Source organism: Gopherus evgoodei, chromosome 1 (genome assembly GCF_007399415.2).
Source record: "Gopherus evgoodei ecotype Sinaloan lineage chromosome 1, rGopEvg1_v1.p, whole genome shotgun sequence".
NCBI lineage: Eukaryota > Metazoa > Chordata > Testudines > Testudinidae > Gopherus > Gopherus evgoodei.
In genome coordinates, this window is record NC_044322.1 from 248,580,231 (window position 1) to 248,596,554 (window position 16,324).

The 16,324-nt window shown below is 40.8% G+C and overlaps 1 protein-coding gene across 5 annotated transcripts in view; it reads right to left on the bottom strand.

Annotated features, from left to right (window-relative positions):
- Positions 1–16,324, bottom strand: part of PTPRO (protein tyrosine phosphatase receptor type O) — a 235,512-nt gene that overhangs the window by 109,891 nt on the left and 109,297 nt on the right. For all 5 annotated transcript variants that reach the window (XM_030542295.1, XM_030542286.1, XM_030542268.1 and 2 more), the window contains one exon: positions 496–769. In XM_030542295.1, coding sequence (XP_030398155.1) covers positions 496–769 — 274 coding nt within the window. The remainder of the gene's footprint in view (positions 1–495; positions 770–16,324) is intronic.

Here is a 16,324-nt window from a genome sequence, read left to right on the forward strand (position 1 = left end):
ACAACATCCATGTGACAGCTACAGCAGAAGAGCCAACACCACATGGCCAGGCAGCTCTCACTGGACTGCCACTTTTTAGGTCACAGGCCACAGTTTGGATCATACTATGTATATACACACATAAAAGGTGAGAAATTTCCATCAAATATATTTAGGCAGGTTTTCAGGGTTGGCTTATACACAGCTGAAGTCCTGGAAATGGCTCCTCTCTTCTGCCCATCCTAGAAAGAAGCTTCCCTGGCCCACCTGCTCAGGGATTGAGTACCCCAGATGAGCCTGGGGATGTCCCTTTCCAGCCTTTTTTATGGGCTGGACTACCCAGGTAGGTTCTACAGCTGCTCTCTTCCTCCCACCCAAGACTTCAGAGCCTTTGCTCCTAGACCTCCCCACAACCCAATCAGGTCCTTTTTAATGTAGTTCAGCCTCTGCACAGAATTATCTTTGGAGTGACACACACAAAGAAGAAAGAGAGAAACTGAATAAGTTGCTACTTACTGGTTAACACAGTGATCGATCTCACTGGTTTGGAAACCATATTGGAATTCACCACCATCAGAGTCACTATGTAATAAAGGCCATGATAACTGGCATTAAAAACCACAGGGGAAGGTAAAGTGCTGTTGAATTCTTCAAACTGGAAAAAGTAGTTCTTGGATTCACCAGTTATCTTCACAATGTACACAAAGGACGAACTCACTACATCAGACTCCTCCAACGATACTACAATGCAGTTGTCATCTCGGACAGTAACTTGGAAAGGTGCTGCATTCTACAAGACAATTAAAGAAGAGAGATGCTAAAGGAAAATCCAGGGTATCAGCAGCAATTTCACTTTTATCTACACATTTAAGTATTTACACCACACTCATTCCTGTGGCATTTCTGTGCCTGCTTCCAGTGGGATGATAGATAAGAATTTCATTCCACAAGAGGGTTAGTTTGCAAAATTCTTACGATCTTTTTAGGACCTGACCCAAAGCCCAAAGTTAATGCTACATGATTATTAGGCAAATCCACCTGCCAATGCAAGATTGTTCCCTACAGTATATTTTCTAATGCTATGACTGGTCCAGCTTTCAATGTCCCAAAAACCTGAAACTCTGCTGTTTCCCTGGGAAGACTATTTCTGATATGCAGCCTGAATTGCCCTTTTCACCACACAGGTTGCAGGTTGTTGGTGGGTTTTTTTGTTTGTTGTTTCTTTTGTTTTTTTGAGTAGGGGCAGGGATGAAGGGGGATACCAGGTGAAGAAGGATTTTAGAAAAAGCTGCAAAGAATACAAGTGAGGACATGAGAGTTAAGAGGCCAGAAGCAGGGCACTGTAGGCCTGATGCTGGGAAATGACAGGTATCTGCAGCTGAGGGCAGGTTTCTGCGATATACAGAACTGACCAAACACTCTCAGAAAGTCTTGTCTAAGCATGCACTGCGTGCTTAGCACCTCTCAGGATCAGGCCTCATCTTTGCATCTCAAAAGCTTTCATTAGAGTTTGTGACATGAGGGAATAGGAACTCTTTTTTTTTCATCTCTTAAGTTCAGTCATTTCATTTTAAATGTTTCTTTCATACGCAGTTAAGAAAAAATTGAGCGATTTAACCTTGTTTTCCTATATCATGAGCCTGTAAAGTCACTGCCAGCTGAAAAACCTTTTCCTTTTATTAATCGCAAGCCAGCTGTCAGCAAGAAGCACTTGTTCTGTACAGGAATTGAAACATTACTGCTATAATTAATTAGAAGAAAAGATTAATCTTTACAGCAGTGGTTACTCCTCTCTCTCCTTCCTCTTCCCTTCCCCTCCACCCCTTTTACAGATGCAGTATTGCCAACCCCAGGCATTCAAAAAATCAGGAGTCAGGCCCCCCCCAAAATCGTAAGATTGGCTTAAGAATCATTAGGTTTTCAAAAATAAACATTTTTATTATTAATTATTATTAATAATTTTCTTTCTGGGTTTTGGCTCGCAGTTTCAAGCTTTTCTCCACAATCATGAGGCCTAGAAACTTTTATTTTTCTAAAAATTAAAGCTAAGGTTATTGCAAAATGAAATTACTCCATGAGCTGGGGTTTGAAGAAGAATACCAAATATCTGAAAACCGGTGATAAATTTGCAAGAGTTGGCAACATTATATATAGTAGAGAACGGAGGTTGAAACCCTCAACATTAAGTACTACAGAAAGTGGATATCCTACAAAATGGCAAACTGGGTTTCATATCCTGAGTACATTTGCAAGCCCTGAGTCTTTAGAGAGGCTGAAACAATAGCTCAGAGAGATGTGAACTACCCTGTACAATGGGATGTTAACTTCTAGACCTTCTATTCTGGGGAACACCTCCACTACCACCTCTCAAAGAGCGAATTGTGTGAGACCAGTGCAATGGGCTAGCTCACCCACATACCCACAATGATACACCAAGGTTACTGGGGTAAATACTGTGGGAGTTCCCCTGCCTCTTAAGAAGTCTGTGTTGCCCCTGCTGCTCTCAAAAGAAGTGGTGCTTCTACTGCTGCTGCAGTCGCAGAAGGAGGGAAAGGCTCAATTTGCTGCCCCTGTATCTATGGGAAGGGAGGGGCCCATCAGCTATTGCCACTCCAGCAAGGGGAGGGGTCACAATGTAGGATCAGTGCTGTGAGGGTGAAATCACAAACTGGCCCCTATGTCAAGGTGAGCCTAGAGCCACAGATTGCCTTAATCTGTCTCCATACAGATAGGGATGGGCCAGGAGACTTGTTCCTGAAAAAGCTGAGAGACTTTTGAGCTGGACACAAAGTGCAGCACTGGTCTCTCTCTATAATGGACCTAATCTGGACCCAAACCTGGGGTAAACATCAGTTTAAATTTTGATTTGATCTTTTCAGTTTGGTTCCAATCTCTAATCCTAAAATCCTTTAAAGTGATTTTAGGATTTTAAAATGATACACACAAATTATTATTAGGAATTAATATCAGATGGCAAAAGTTTGTTACACTTTGCAGATGGCACAGTCATTGCCCCGAAGAGTTTACAGTCTGAGGTCCCAACTCTGCAAAGACTTACACATGAAGACTTACAATGCTTACCTTTTCTCCATTTGGATTGATATGCTTACCTTTTGAAGTCAATAGGGCTAACCATATAGGTCTTTGCCTAAAACCCCAATCCTGCAATCTGACTCACACAGGATTCAATTGCAGGATTACGGATCACATTTTAGAGCTAGCCAAAACAAAAAACAAACAAAAAAGCAACAACCACAACAACAACAAAAAACCGGGGGGGATTTGGGATTTCATCCTCCCCCTGTCAACATTTGAAATTATTCTACTACACCCCTCTAACCTAGCCTCATGGGACATCAAGGAAGTGTCCATAAAGTTGGTCTCCATGAAACACAGGTGTGCCTGTCACTTGACAAAGAATCACAGAAAGAGTAACTTTATTCTAAGACTAAATAAGGAATTATGGTCCTGATTAATAGATTATAAACCCAGAAGGGGCGACTGTGGTGTCATCTGAGCTCCTGGAATAACACAGGCCATAAGATTTCCCTTTATTTCTGTTTGAACTAGCGCATATCTTTTAGAAAAAGAACCAATCTTGATTTTAAAATTGCTAATGATGGAGAATCCAGCAGAACCCTTGGACAGCTATTCTAATGGTTAATTACCCTCACTGTTAAAAATTTGCATTTATTTCCCTTCTGAATTTATCTAGCTTCAACCTCCAGCCATTGGACTGTGTTAGATCTTTCTCTGCAAGAGTGAAGAGCTCATTATTAAATATTCATTCCCCATATAGGTACTCATAGACCGATCAAGTCGCAAAGTCACTTAAACATGTATCTAACATGAAGCAGGTGAGTAATCCCATTGAAGTCAATGGGGTTTGAAGTCAATGGAACTACTCATATACCTAACTTGGGCCCATACTTAGGTAGGTAAGATAAACTCTGCTATCCCTAAAGATACTCCAGCTTTCTCATTTCTAATCAGAACCTATCCCAGCACCGTCCCCAATTCCCTTGCCTAACTTCTTGCTATACATTTAAAAGAAACAAACAAATAAAAAGCCCCATTGAAAATCTGTATGTTTTAAGGCAGGCAATTACAGTTTAAACCATAGTTGCTCATATTAATCGTAGTTTAGATTACTGGTGGTGCTAATAAAGTACAGCTGGAAATTAATGATATAATTGCAGAGTTGTATATAGACTCAGCATATAATTATATGCTTATAAGTGTCATTTATATTTGGTGCAATTTTATTCTTTGATATATATATATATGGGTGTTATACTAACTGCACCAAAGTACATTTTATTAAAAATTTTCCCATTACAAGGTGAGCTGGACTTGATAGTAAATTCCACCCATCTGACAGCCAAGTCAACCCCCCCACATAACTCTCATACAATCATCATAACATAACTGTAGCACACTATATAAAAATCCTCACAGTAAGTTGCTACTGTTACCAGTGGTAAAATTCAGATGCAGACAATTAATTCCAATCACTGAAGCAAACGGCTGCCAGTGAGTTTGTAAAAGAGGTAATCACTCTCCCTCACACACCTGCGCCCATATGCTTTAAACTATATCCTGCATGATGCACATTTTTGTGCGACATCTGTTCTATACATTATAGGCATTGCATGGCCTTCTTCAACAATTTCTGACCTTTGGTTCTGACACTCAGGTCCTGATTTCAAGATGCAGGGACAGATGATAGATCAGAATACAGGACTCAAAAACTGATGTGAAAACTTAGGTCATTTTTCTCCCCTCTTGCATATGCAGTCTGATTTTCTAATGTTTCTAAAAGAGTGGGTTAATGTGTGATGTTCTCTCTCTGTATGAAAAGGTGGTTACTGGCAGATATTGGTTTTGTGCTTTTGGGAGGAAGGGCGAGGACAAAACTAGGATTGTTTCTAAGCACCACTGTCAGTGATAAACATGCCCCATTTAACTAGAATGTAAAGCTGGTGTCTCCTAGGACTGACAGCATCAGTATGGTAAATACTTGTGCATTCTGAACCAAATGATTAGCTCCAACTTCCTTCTGAGTTTATCATCACAAGCGTGTGCTGCACTAAAGGACTTAGAAAAAGGGGGAAGTGAATCCTGCACTGTGGTGTCTGCCTGCAGTCCCTTTCAGCACAGGGATAAGTCATGACAATGGAATTTCCAACCAACAACCAGTTCCCAATTTAAAAAAGCAAGAAAATATAATGACATCACACAAATGACTATTCAAAGAGTAATGGGGAAATAAATGGTATGCAGCAGAGCTCATAGCTCTATATTCTGGAAGTCTATGTTCTCCTTTCAGATTCCTATATGCCCAATATCACTTTTTGAATCTAAGGCCAGCCGAGGATCTACCACACCCCTTCCCTGAGGCCCCACCCCTTCCCCAAAGCCCCACCCCACTCATTCCATCCCCCCCCTCCCCTGTCGCTCACTCGTTCTCCCCCAATCTCACTCACTTTCACCAGGCTGGGGCAGGGGATTGCGGTTCAGGAGGCGGTTTGGGGTAAAAGCTTTAGGAGGGGGTTTGGATTGCTGGCTCTGGAAGGGAGGGTTAGGGATGGGGGTTGGGGTGCAGCCTCCCACCGAGCAGCACTTACCTCCAGTGGCTCCTAGTCGGCAGCGGATGCAACGAGGCTAAGGCAGGCTCTCTAACATCCCAACCCCATGCTGCTCCCAGAAGGGGCTAACACGCCCTTGCAGCCCTTGGGGCACAGTGGGGGGCACGTAGATCTGTGCGCCGCCCCTCTCTGCAAGCACCACCCCTGCAGCTCTCCCAGCCAATGGGAGCTGTGGGAGCAGTGCTTGCAGGCAGGAGAAGTGCACAGAGGGAGACCCCTGCCCCCCACCCAGGGGGCTGTACTGTCCGCTTTCCGGAGCAGTATGGGGCCAGGGTAAGTAAGGAGTCTGCCTTCGTGACAGCCGCACTACACCACTGGAGATTGCAATCGACTGGGAGATCCTCTAGGATCGACCAGTTGGTGACCTCTGTCCTATGACAATATAAGCTTTACATATGGGGTAATAGGGTTACAGAGAGGTCAAAGTTTGAAAAAGGCCACTGATTTTGCACTCCTTAGTCTTTGGGTATCCAACCTATGACATGTCGGGCTGGATTTTCAGAAGTGCTGATCAGCCAAATGTTCCATTAACTTCAGATAGAGATGTGGGTATGCAACAGTTCTGAAAAAATCAGGCCCAAGGTGTCTCACGTTGGACAAGTTAAAACTGGGGCATCCAAAATGAGTGGCCAATTATGAAAATATTGGCTTAAGTGACTTATATTCATAGATATTTTAAGACCAAAAGGGAATCCCTATGATCAGCTAGTATGCCCTTCTGTCAACAGAAGAGGGTTTAGAACAAACCGATAAATTCAATAGTAATAAGTCACCAGGACCAGATGGTATTCATCCAAGAGTTCTGAAGAGATCCCCCTCCAGGTTCTAGACCAGGACTTTGAATCAACTAAAGTAGACAGGCCTGAAAGTTGCTAACTTCTCCTTTTGGAGAGAATTCTATTTGCCTGATAGACAATAAACAACCCCACTTATGGAAGATGCAACATGTCAAGACTTCCCTTGGAATTTTTTCCTTGACAGATTATTACAGTCTATTACAGATTGTCAGTTGAGTAGGCAGAGACACCGTGTGAGCCGTGGAAGAATCCATCCTGGTCATTACATGTTGTCCAATGCACTCTAGGACAGGACACAGTTTTGAAGAGCATCAACCACAAGACAGGAATTGTCTGAGGTGGTCACAAAGGATTGACACAGGAATAATAGGATGGGATTTGGTAAACCAAGAAGGCCTTGCCATCGGTGCTTTCACTTTGAGCACCAGTTCTTCACAGGTTATAAACAGATACTAATTAAACAAATACTCTGTAGAAATGGAATCCCCTTGCCATAAAGATTTTCCATGCAAAAAGGAGTATTTTAAGGAGTGAAAATACAACAAGAACATTGACTCTCAATAATTCATGAGGTTTTATTTAGATTAACACAATTTCTGGCATTCTGCTCTATTAACAGTATCCTCGGCACTCACACTATTCTGGGTCTTGAGAAACCAGTAATAAGAAGCTGGTAATCATATTGTATAAATAAGGTTAAAAAATTCTTTGTTCTGGGGGACAGTATTAAAGAGACAGCATCCCCCTTTCCTCCCTCTGCACCAATTGAGGCAGAAATGTTTGTTTTTTAAGCAAATGTAAACGTTTTCTCTATAGAGTGTGATGTTTTGCTGCTATTTGCTAAAGCCAGTCTGCTGGGTTTTAGATCTATTACTAGAGACTGTTCACCCTTTTACTCAGGGCTTAAATTCTTATGGAGTATTTCCTGGTGCCCCCCACCTCCCGTACCAACATGCCATAAAGCTCCAAGGGGGTTGAAAATATTTACCAGATCTCTGCTCCAGACAGCTCCAGCTGAATTTAAGCCCTGCTTTTACTATAACTAATTGAATCAAAATAGGTGAGAATGGAAGTGTTTATATTCAGTTAAGATGATGATACTTTAAAAAAGGTAACACCGAGTAAAAACACCAAATATTTAACTCCTCCCACCGCCCCCAGCAAAAAAAAAAAATTGATGGGCACAAACCAAACCTAGGGATCCAACGAGCAGGAACTTTGAGGAAGTTAAAATCTAGAGGAGAACTTATGAAGGGCATCTCTCTCTATTCTAGGGCCAATTCACATACATCAGGAAGTTCAGATCCAGGCTTCAATCTATCTTTAATCCAAACAATTCTTTGAACTTCTCTCTGTAAATAAAATCATGACAGAAAGAGCACCTGTCCTGAAAGACGATACTAAACTGTACTCCAACCCCATCTACCAGCACAAATATATAGCTCTTAGTTATTTATGGAGCATGTGTAATTAAAATTTAGCTGATCCCTAGTGGACATACACACCATAGATTTGAGATGAACTACATTTTAATTAAAACAGCTCTTCCCATATGATCTGTTATCAGAATAATAGAAAATATGATCTGGCATGGGAAAGACCTATTACATCATCTAGTCAAATCCCCCTGCCAGTGCTTGAGTGGTCCCTACAGTGCCTTTCTCCAATCTAGTTGCTTTCCCTGCCTTTGGGAAGACACAGAGTGCAAATTCCCACTTGCACAAAGTATAAAATGATCGGGGTTGCACGTAATCCAGACAGGAGGATGAAAAGTTCACATTAGATGGCTCTTAAGTTCTGGAAAAAAAAAAGCCCAACATCTAGGCACCATAGATGTGACGATACAATATTTACTTGCATATGTATAATACTGCTTTGCATGTGCACAGCCCCTTTGCATTTGAGGATGTTGAAGAGTATTTCAACAAATGATACATTCTAACAATATTGCTGCGAGGAAGCTATTATATTCACTTTGCATCTGGGGAAACTGAGGTCCAAAGAGGTTGTATGCAGTGTAGTTGTAGCTGTGTGGGTCCGAGGATATTAGGGGGATCAGGTGGGTGAGATAATATCTTTTGTCGGGCCAATTTCTGTGGGTGAGAGAGAAGTTTTCGAGTCATACAGAGCTCTTCTGGCTTTAAAGCTTGTCTCTCTCACCCACAGAAGTTGGCCCAATGAAAGATATTACCTCACCCACCTTGTCTCACCCAAAAAGATTATTAGATCTGTCTGGAATCATAAAGCAAGTCAGCGGGTGAACTAAGGAGAGAAGCCAGAGGTTCGAATATTCTATATTCTGATCATAAGGTGCCAGATTTTATAGTCCATCAGGCATTATGTCTTATAATGCCTCGGATATCTTTAGTGTCTTCCATCCATGGACCTTGAAGCACTTTAAAAACAGTAATGAATTAAGCTTTAAAACATGCTTGAGACATAAGTAAATTATATCCTCAGTTTAAAAATGCGTTAATAATATGTTTACTTACTCAAAAAAATCCACTTTTTAAAACCTCCCTCTGTACACAGTTACTTCAGCTAGTTAAAATTTCTAGAATTTTTAAACTGATTACATTTCAAAATTAAAAACAAAATTGGGAAAAAATGCCAATTATTTTCCTTTGGCTTACTGACCAGCTCTAGAGCTGATAAAACTGTTACACATTTTTGACATTTCAAATCTGAAAATATTGAAAAAAGCAAAACAAAATGTTCACCCATTTCCCCCTTCTTTTCAACCCATTTAGCTGTTTATCCTGCTGTGCTGCTATGGGAAATAATAATTATTAATTTTAAAAATATATTATAAAATATTAGATGATAAAGAAAAGTCAACCACAAAATAAACTTACTGTTTCAGTGCTGCTTATTGTACTCACAGACTTCAGCCTAATATATGTGACATGCTGGCAGACCAGGTGCCAACTCTTGCCAAGGTTTTAGGTTTCAGCTGAGCACTGACAAATTCGTTGCTGGAAACCAGTCTGTTACACTGTGTTTAACCATCCTAACACACAGATGAAAGTCCAATGTCCATTTTATAGTCTTTATGAAATGCTGTAAGTTGCTGCATGCATTAATCTCACTCATAATATCTTTATCACATGCTATAAAGTAATATTTAAGATTTTGCTTTGGAACTGTAAAATATGTTTGCTCTGAAGCTGTAACTCAGACAGGAGGGATCGCTCCTGCCCATCAAGGAGGACTATCAAAACTAAACAGGCTATTGTGAGACATCACAATACACAAAGACTTTGTTTATTGCCCCTTTACACCATGAAGAGGCTACGTGCTAAAGGGCTCATCCCAACAGCTTGAATTCTGGAAGAAGAAAATAAAAATAGCTGACAAGAAAATGTTTCATCTTTTTGCTCTTTGCTCCGGCCCCGTGAGAGTCCAATGAAACCGAAGCAGAGATTCCCAGGTCAGCCTGGGTTACCCCTAAAAGACTTTCAGAGCAGACAGATTACTATTTAAAACCACAGATTGTATCATTTGTGTGTATATATTTGTCTGCTTTAACCTTGTAACAACTCTCTAATTTCTTAGTTAATAAATCCTTAGTTTATTACAGGATTGGCTACAAACATTATCTTTGGTGACAGATCTAAGGTATAAACTGACCTGGGATAAGTGACTTGAGACTGGAAACAATCTGAGTATTTGGTGATCTTTGGTGTACAGCAACCAACTATCAGTAACTCCAGCCTGCCTGGGTGCCAAGATAGTCTGGAATGACGAAGGGGACTGTCCGGGACTCCATGGTAAGACTGTTAGAGTGCTTCAGGAGTTCACATTTGTCACTGGGTGGGCAAAATCTAATTATAGATAATGCTATGTTTTAGTAACGGGTATTTTTAGTAAAAAAGTCATGGACAGGTCACGGGCAGTAAACAACAATTCATGCCCATGCCCATGACTTTTACTATATACTCGTAACTACAACTTGGGCAGGGGGGCCGTGGGTGCTCTGGGGGGAGAGGGGGAGAAGAGTCTGGGGACACCATGGGTGGTGGATCAGGACCCCGCTGGTGATTGGGGGGGGGGAGGTTGGTGGAGTTGGCAGGGGCTCTCTACCCGGCTCCACATGTTCCTGCAGCTCCTACGCGGTAGAGGGGCTAGGGGGCTCACACGCTGCTCCCACCACAAGTGCCAGCTGCACAGCTCTCATTGGCCATGAACTGCAGCTAATGGGAGCTGCAGGGGCAGAGTCTGTGGGCCCAGGCAGCACGTAGAGCCTCTTGGCCCCTCTGACTAGGAGCCGCAGGGCCATGCCAGTGGTAGCAGGGGAGCCCCCTCACACTGAGATGAGCACCCCCCCACACCTCGCAACCCCCTGACCTCTAGCCTGAGCCCCCTCTCACACACCCAAATTGCTGCTGCTGGCCACTGCAGACGTCACGGAAAGTGACAGACTCTCAGCCTTAATTACAGAACATACAACTACTTTGGGCTCTCTACCCTGCTTCTTGACAGTCTGCCCTGAAGGTGGGCACTCACTGTTGTGAGCCACTCCAGACAGCGTGACAGTATGTAGAGAGCTGTCCCACTTATTAGGCATGCCATGATATTATCTTACTTCTATGTGGTATTTTCTTCCCAAAGAAACTTAATTTTTCTAGTGCAAACTGGAGGGAGAAAGAAAAAAAGGTGAAAGAAAGTGGGGAAAATTCAAATTTTTCACTTTTTTAAAAATATTTTTTATATTTTTTCCTGTGCAAAAAATTAAAAATAAGAGCAAGTGCCCTCCAAAACATTTTCCGAAACAATGTTTTTCTAAATAAATCATTATTCAAACTTTTTCACTGAAAAACAAAAATAATCATGACAAAATTTCAAATCAAACAAAAATTCTTTCGTTTTGCTTAAAATGCATCATAAAACATTTATTTTGTTCAAGCGACTCTAGCAGATCTTCCTCTCAACAGGGCACAAAGATTGCTGACTCTAGAGAAGTCAGATACTAGCTGTGTCTAATAATACCTTCAATTCATGCAATGCCTTCCATTCAAAGATCTTGGAGCACTTTACAACAGAGCTAGCCAAGAAATATTTTCCTGTGCTGTGGACATTTGAGTTTTTTGAACATTTCCCTATTTCTCATTGGAATGAAATCAAGATTTTTTTTTTTAAATAATTTCAAAACACAGAGACACATCCCAATATAGCCAATAAGGACACTCACCTCTGGATATGGGAGCATGATAGAGTAGGGACTCAAACCTAGCTCTCCCCTATCCCAGGTGAGTGCTCTAACCACCAGCCTATTGTTTTTTCTCGGGTATGTCATTCTCTCTCATTTTGACCAGAAATTCCATCCTGGACCTGACACTTTCCCTCAATGAATCAGCATTTTCTGATGAAAAATAGTTTTGTTGAAAAATTCCTGACCAGTTCTACTCTACTGTTAGTGAATTAAGCTTTAAAACATGCCTGAGAGATCTGCAGGGAGAACACCAAAGGATTTTCTTGTCTGCTCTGAATAGAATGAACTAATACATGAAGCGACCTTGGATAAGTCACATGACCTCTCTTTCAGTTTTCCCATCAATAAAGTATAATCATATTTACTGTGCTTCCTTCACAGTGCTTACTTGACTAATGATGCAAAGAGCTCTGTGATCGCTGTTTGGCTACTTTTGCAATAACTGAATACAGTATACACATCCATGTTATTCTGGCTGGCTGGCAGCCATTTGCCAACCAGCATGCAAGGATTTGCATAATCACAATATGGTTATTTCTCAATAACCATACTGCTAATATGCAAATTCCTCTGCTCTCAGTGACTCCAGTACTCATTTTCAAGACACTGTCTCAGCTTCTCCCCATCCACTCACACTGAAGCAGAAAACCTTCAAAGTTTACTGAAAAGAAGAAATGGATATAAAAGTAAATGGTACCGTGAGGGGTGGGAGTTATTTGTTTGAGGAAAGATGGTCCAGCACTTAGAGCACCAGCTTGGTCCTCAAGAAACCCAAGTTCAAGTTCCTGTTCCACCACAAATGTCTTGTGTGACCTAGGGCAAGTCACTTGGGGCTAGATATTTTTAAAAGGCCTTTAATCTCTCTCTGCCTCAGTTCCTCATCTGTACAATGGGGCACTAGCACTTCCCTAAAGCACACGGGGTCTTGAGAGGATAGATTAATTAACAATTGTGAGGCACTCAGATACTACAGTAATGGGGGCCATATAATTAACTAAGACAGGATGTTTTGTTTGGGGGATTGAAGATTTTGTTTTAAGTTTAAAACACACTTTTGATTTATTTCCCCTCCCCTCCAACCACACACACATCCTTCCTCTCATATTTCTCTCTGCTGTCCCCACACCCCTGCCAGCAATGCCCCTGCAGATCTGCTTCTTTTTTAACCCATTGTCATGTATTTCTGTTTACATGTGGAGTACCCCAGATCTTCTCTCCCAATTCAGTTTTGAAACACTGGGGCTGTTTCAATGCCACTGAAGTCAATGGGCTTTGGATCAGGCCCACATATTGCAGTTATTATAAAGAGAAGAGAGGTTTCAGAGTAGCAGCCATGTTAGAAGAGACTTTTAGTTACCTCTGGCAAGAAAGAGAAGCGGAAGAAGATAGAAAGAAGAAGAGGAAATTGAGAGGGGAAGATTGGCTCTTCTCTTCCCCTGCAGAATCAAAAGAGGGTTTATCTTTTCTATTTATGAAAAATGAAGCTTTCAGTGGCTCAATAACCCATTCTGGGTGCCCTTCCAACCTTTTCTCTTTAAAGTATGAACACATAATAAACAAAAGCAAGCACAATAATATTAACTTCCTGTTAACTCAGTAGCCATTTGTTGCACTGATAAAACTGAAGTCCTGAAGCTTATTAGCCCAATTTTTCACTGTAGTAATAATTCATTCCAAGCAATACGGTGCTTTTTAATTTATCCTCTAGGATTAATTCAGGAGACTGATATAAACTACCCAACTTGTTACTGATGAATTGTAAAAGAGGGAATTGAATTATAAAGTCTTCTGGCTTCCTGGCAATAGATTTTATTAAGTTGTATTACTACACTGAGGGTGTTTTTGTAACGTAGTTTTAAGTTGCCTCAAGGTGCCTAGAGCATATAGACAGATACTTTTTAATTATTTGCATAAATCTAAATAAATAACATATACCCAGCTCTAAAGCTGCTTTGTTGTTCTTCTTCTTGGTATCACTATGCATTCTTGGATCAGTCCTGGATCTTTATATGCCAAGAGAAGGGGGAAATATTCCATGTCCTCATAAAAGAGAATTGCTGGTCCAGAAAAATCACTAAATATGAGCAGTGACTCTTCAGGCCTAGAATCCTGAAGGAAAAGGCAGAACGGACTAAAAGCACCTTCAAACAGACACGGTTTTAGCACAACACTATGTACTGCACGAGTGCATCTGGAATAATGTAAAAAGGAATACAAGAACCCAAACACAGTTGTAGTTTAAGAACTTAACACTGGCTACATTAAAAATGTTTTTAAATGGATGTGGGGGAGACATGTGTGCCAGACATTAACGGGAAGCCATTTGTGCTCAATTCATTGGAGAAACATTTCAAGGACACATAATCCTTGTGAAATGATGTATCCTATATTCCTTGAAGCAGATGACAGTCCCATTATGTACAAAGTATCAGTGTGATGAATACTGATTTGTGGTATTTATTATTCTCTCAATATGCAGGACCTATCAATGTAACTCTCCTTCACCTCAATTGAAAAGATAGACCTTTCTCTCTGTTTCACAGAAGAGGCAATATTGTAAAACTTGTAACCTACAATAAATCTGAATGTGCACTGTGGAGACAAGTCATCCATGATCAGGGTTCTTGTGTTGAAACAAAACAGCTTTGTTGACATGTGTTTGTAAAACATGTGACAATTAACAAGCATCAGGTTAAAAAAATCACTTCATATTTCATTGTTACTAAGGAAAATGGGAGCAAAATCAGAATCCAATGAACAAATCTTTGTACATCTGGCATATCTTTGTAATTTATTTCTTGTCAAGACAAGATAAGAAATAAAAATAACGCACATTTAATCAAGACTGGAACTTGAAAATTCCCATTTCCGTGGAATCTAAGCCCCTCACAATCTTTAATGTATTTATCCTTGCAAAACACATTGTGAGGTAGGGGCAATCCCCATTTTACAGATGGGGAACTGAGGGCTTGTCTATACCTACGGCTAAAACGGCACTGCTGCAGTGTCCATTTAGCAGGTCTGGTAAAGACCAGCTAAGTCGATGGCAGAGCGCTTTCCCAGCTTGTCTTCACCAGACTCACTAAATCAACATAGCTGCATTGATTGCAACAGTGCTGATTTAGCCATATGTATAGACAAGCCCAAAATGACTTGCCCAGAGTCATAGAGGAAGTCTATAGCAGAGCAGAGAATTGAATCCAGGTCTCCCAAGTCCTAGGTTAGGGCCCTAACAGCTGAAGCATCCACCATCATATTTAAGTATCTTACTCGTTACAGTTCTGAGGAAAAAAACAAACAAACAAACAAACAAAACACAACTTTGCACAGTACCCAGAACAATGTGGACCCTGTCTTGGTTGAAACCTCTAAGTACAACCACAATATAAATTAATAATAATAATATAAAATGTTCATCATCATCTGACTGCCAGTGCAAAGCAGCATGCACTCTACACTAAATAAAGCTGGACTCGGAGCAGTAGACATCATGCTATTATTTCAACTTGTCCCTAGAGAGCTGATTTCCCATCACCAGCTGCTGGTTTGGCAGCAATACCCAATATAGCTCTGATGCAGCCTTAAAATCAAATACATACAGTTCTCAGCACCACCACAATTTGATACATTTACAGACAGGGAGTGCACATACAGGATCAATATCAAATATATTAGAAAATTTTTTTTACCTAAAATTAGATTTGAACTTTTCTGAAAATGTTTTTTAAAAAATCACCTTTTTTCCTTCAGTGAGCTATTGAACTTTGATTTCTGCTAGAAGCACCAGTGTGTCATGAGTGAGACAGGCCTCAGAGTATTCTTGATCCACCTAGACAAGGGAAATGCCAAAGGTTTCATGCAAGAGCCTTCAAGGTTCTACTACTAGAATCAAGGAGCTTCAGATAAATTGGGAAAACCTTCAAAGACTTTATTCCCATCACTAATAATACCACAACAGGAGTCACTGAATGGCACTATAACATAGAATTTTACAAGCTCGCCTCATAGCATCCAAACACCATTCACCCTTTAGGCAATGTGTTGCACTATTGTTAGTTTAGCCATGTTGTTATTTTATGGGGAAGCTGTGGCAAGCAGCAGGGAAGTTTGCTCTCTGCCTAAATTTCTCAAGCTAGAGTAAATTCTTGAAGCAGAGTTGCTCCTGGAGGAACCAGGAACTAGTGTTTTGGCTGAGATCTCTAAAGAGAGGTTGGGCCTGTGTTCTGCTTGACCACTTGTGTTCCAGGACTGATACAAAATGAAAAACAAACAAGTTGCAATAAGAATATATCCATTGAATAGCACTGTGATGTTCCACTACCTTGTATCAGTAAGTTGCTTTGAAATCCTATAGTGAAAGATGTTCTATTGTAGAAATACAAAATATTATTAAAAAATCTACAGATGAGCTTCAATCAACCCTCTGGTTGAAAAAGTTCTACAGTTGGGGCAAGTTTAGAGCTAGATCTGAACTTCAGTTTTGGACACCATCTCTGTAAGAGTGACAGGCAAAAATACTGGATCCAAACACCCTTGAACTTTGGGAAAGTTTGGATCCAGATTCAAGAATATTGTGGCTCAGGCTCTGCAAATAATAGTATCCGGAATAGAAAGCACGCAGACTTTCCCCATACTCTCCATCAAATTGTCATAGTCACAGATAGTAACGAATGAATATTTTTGGTGAA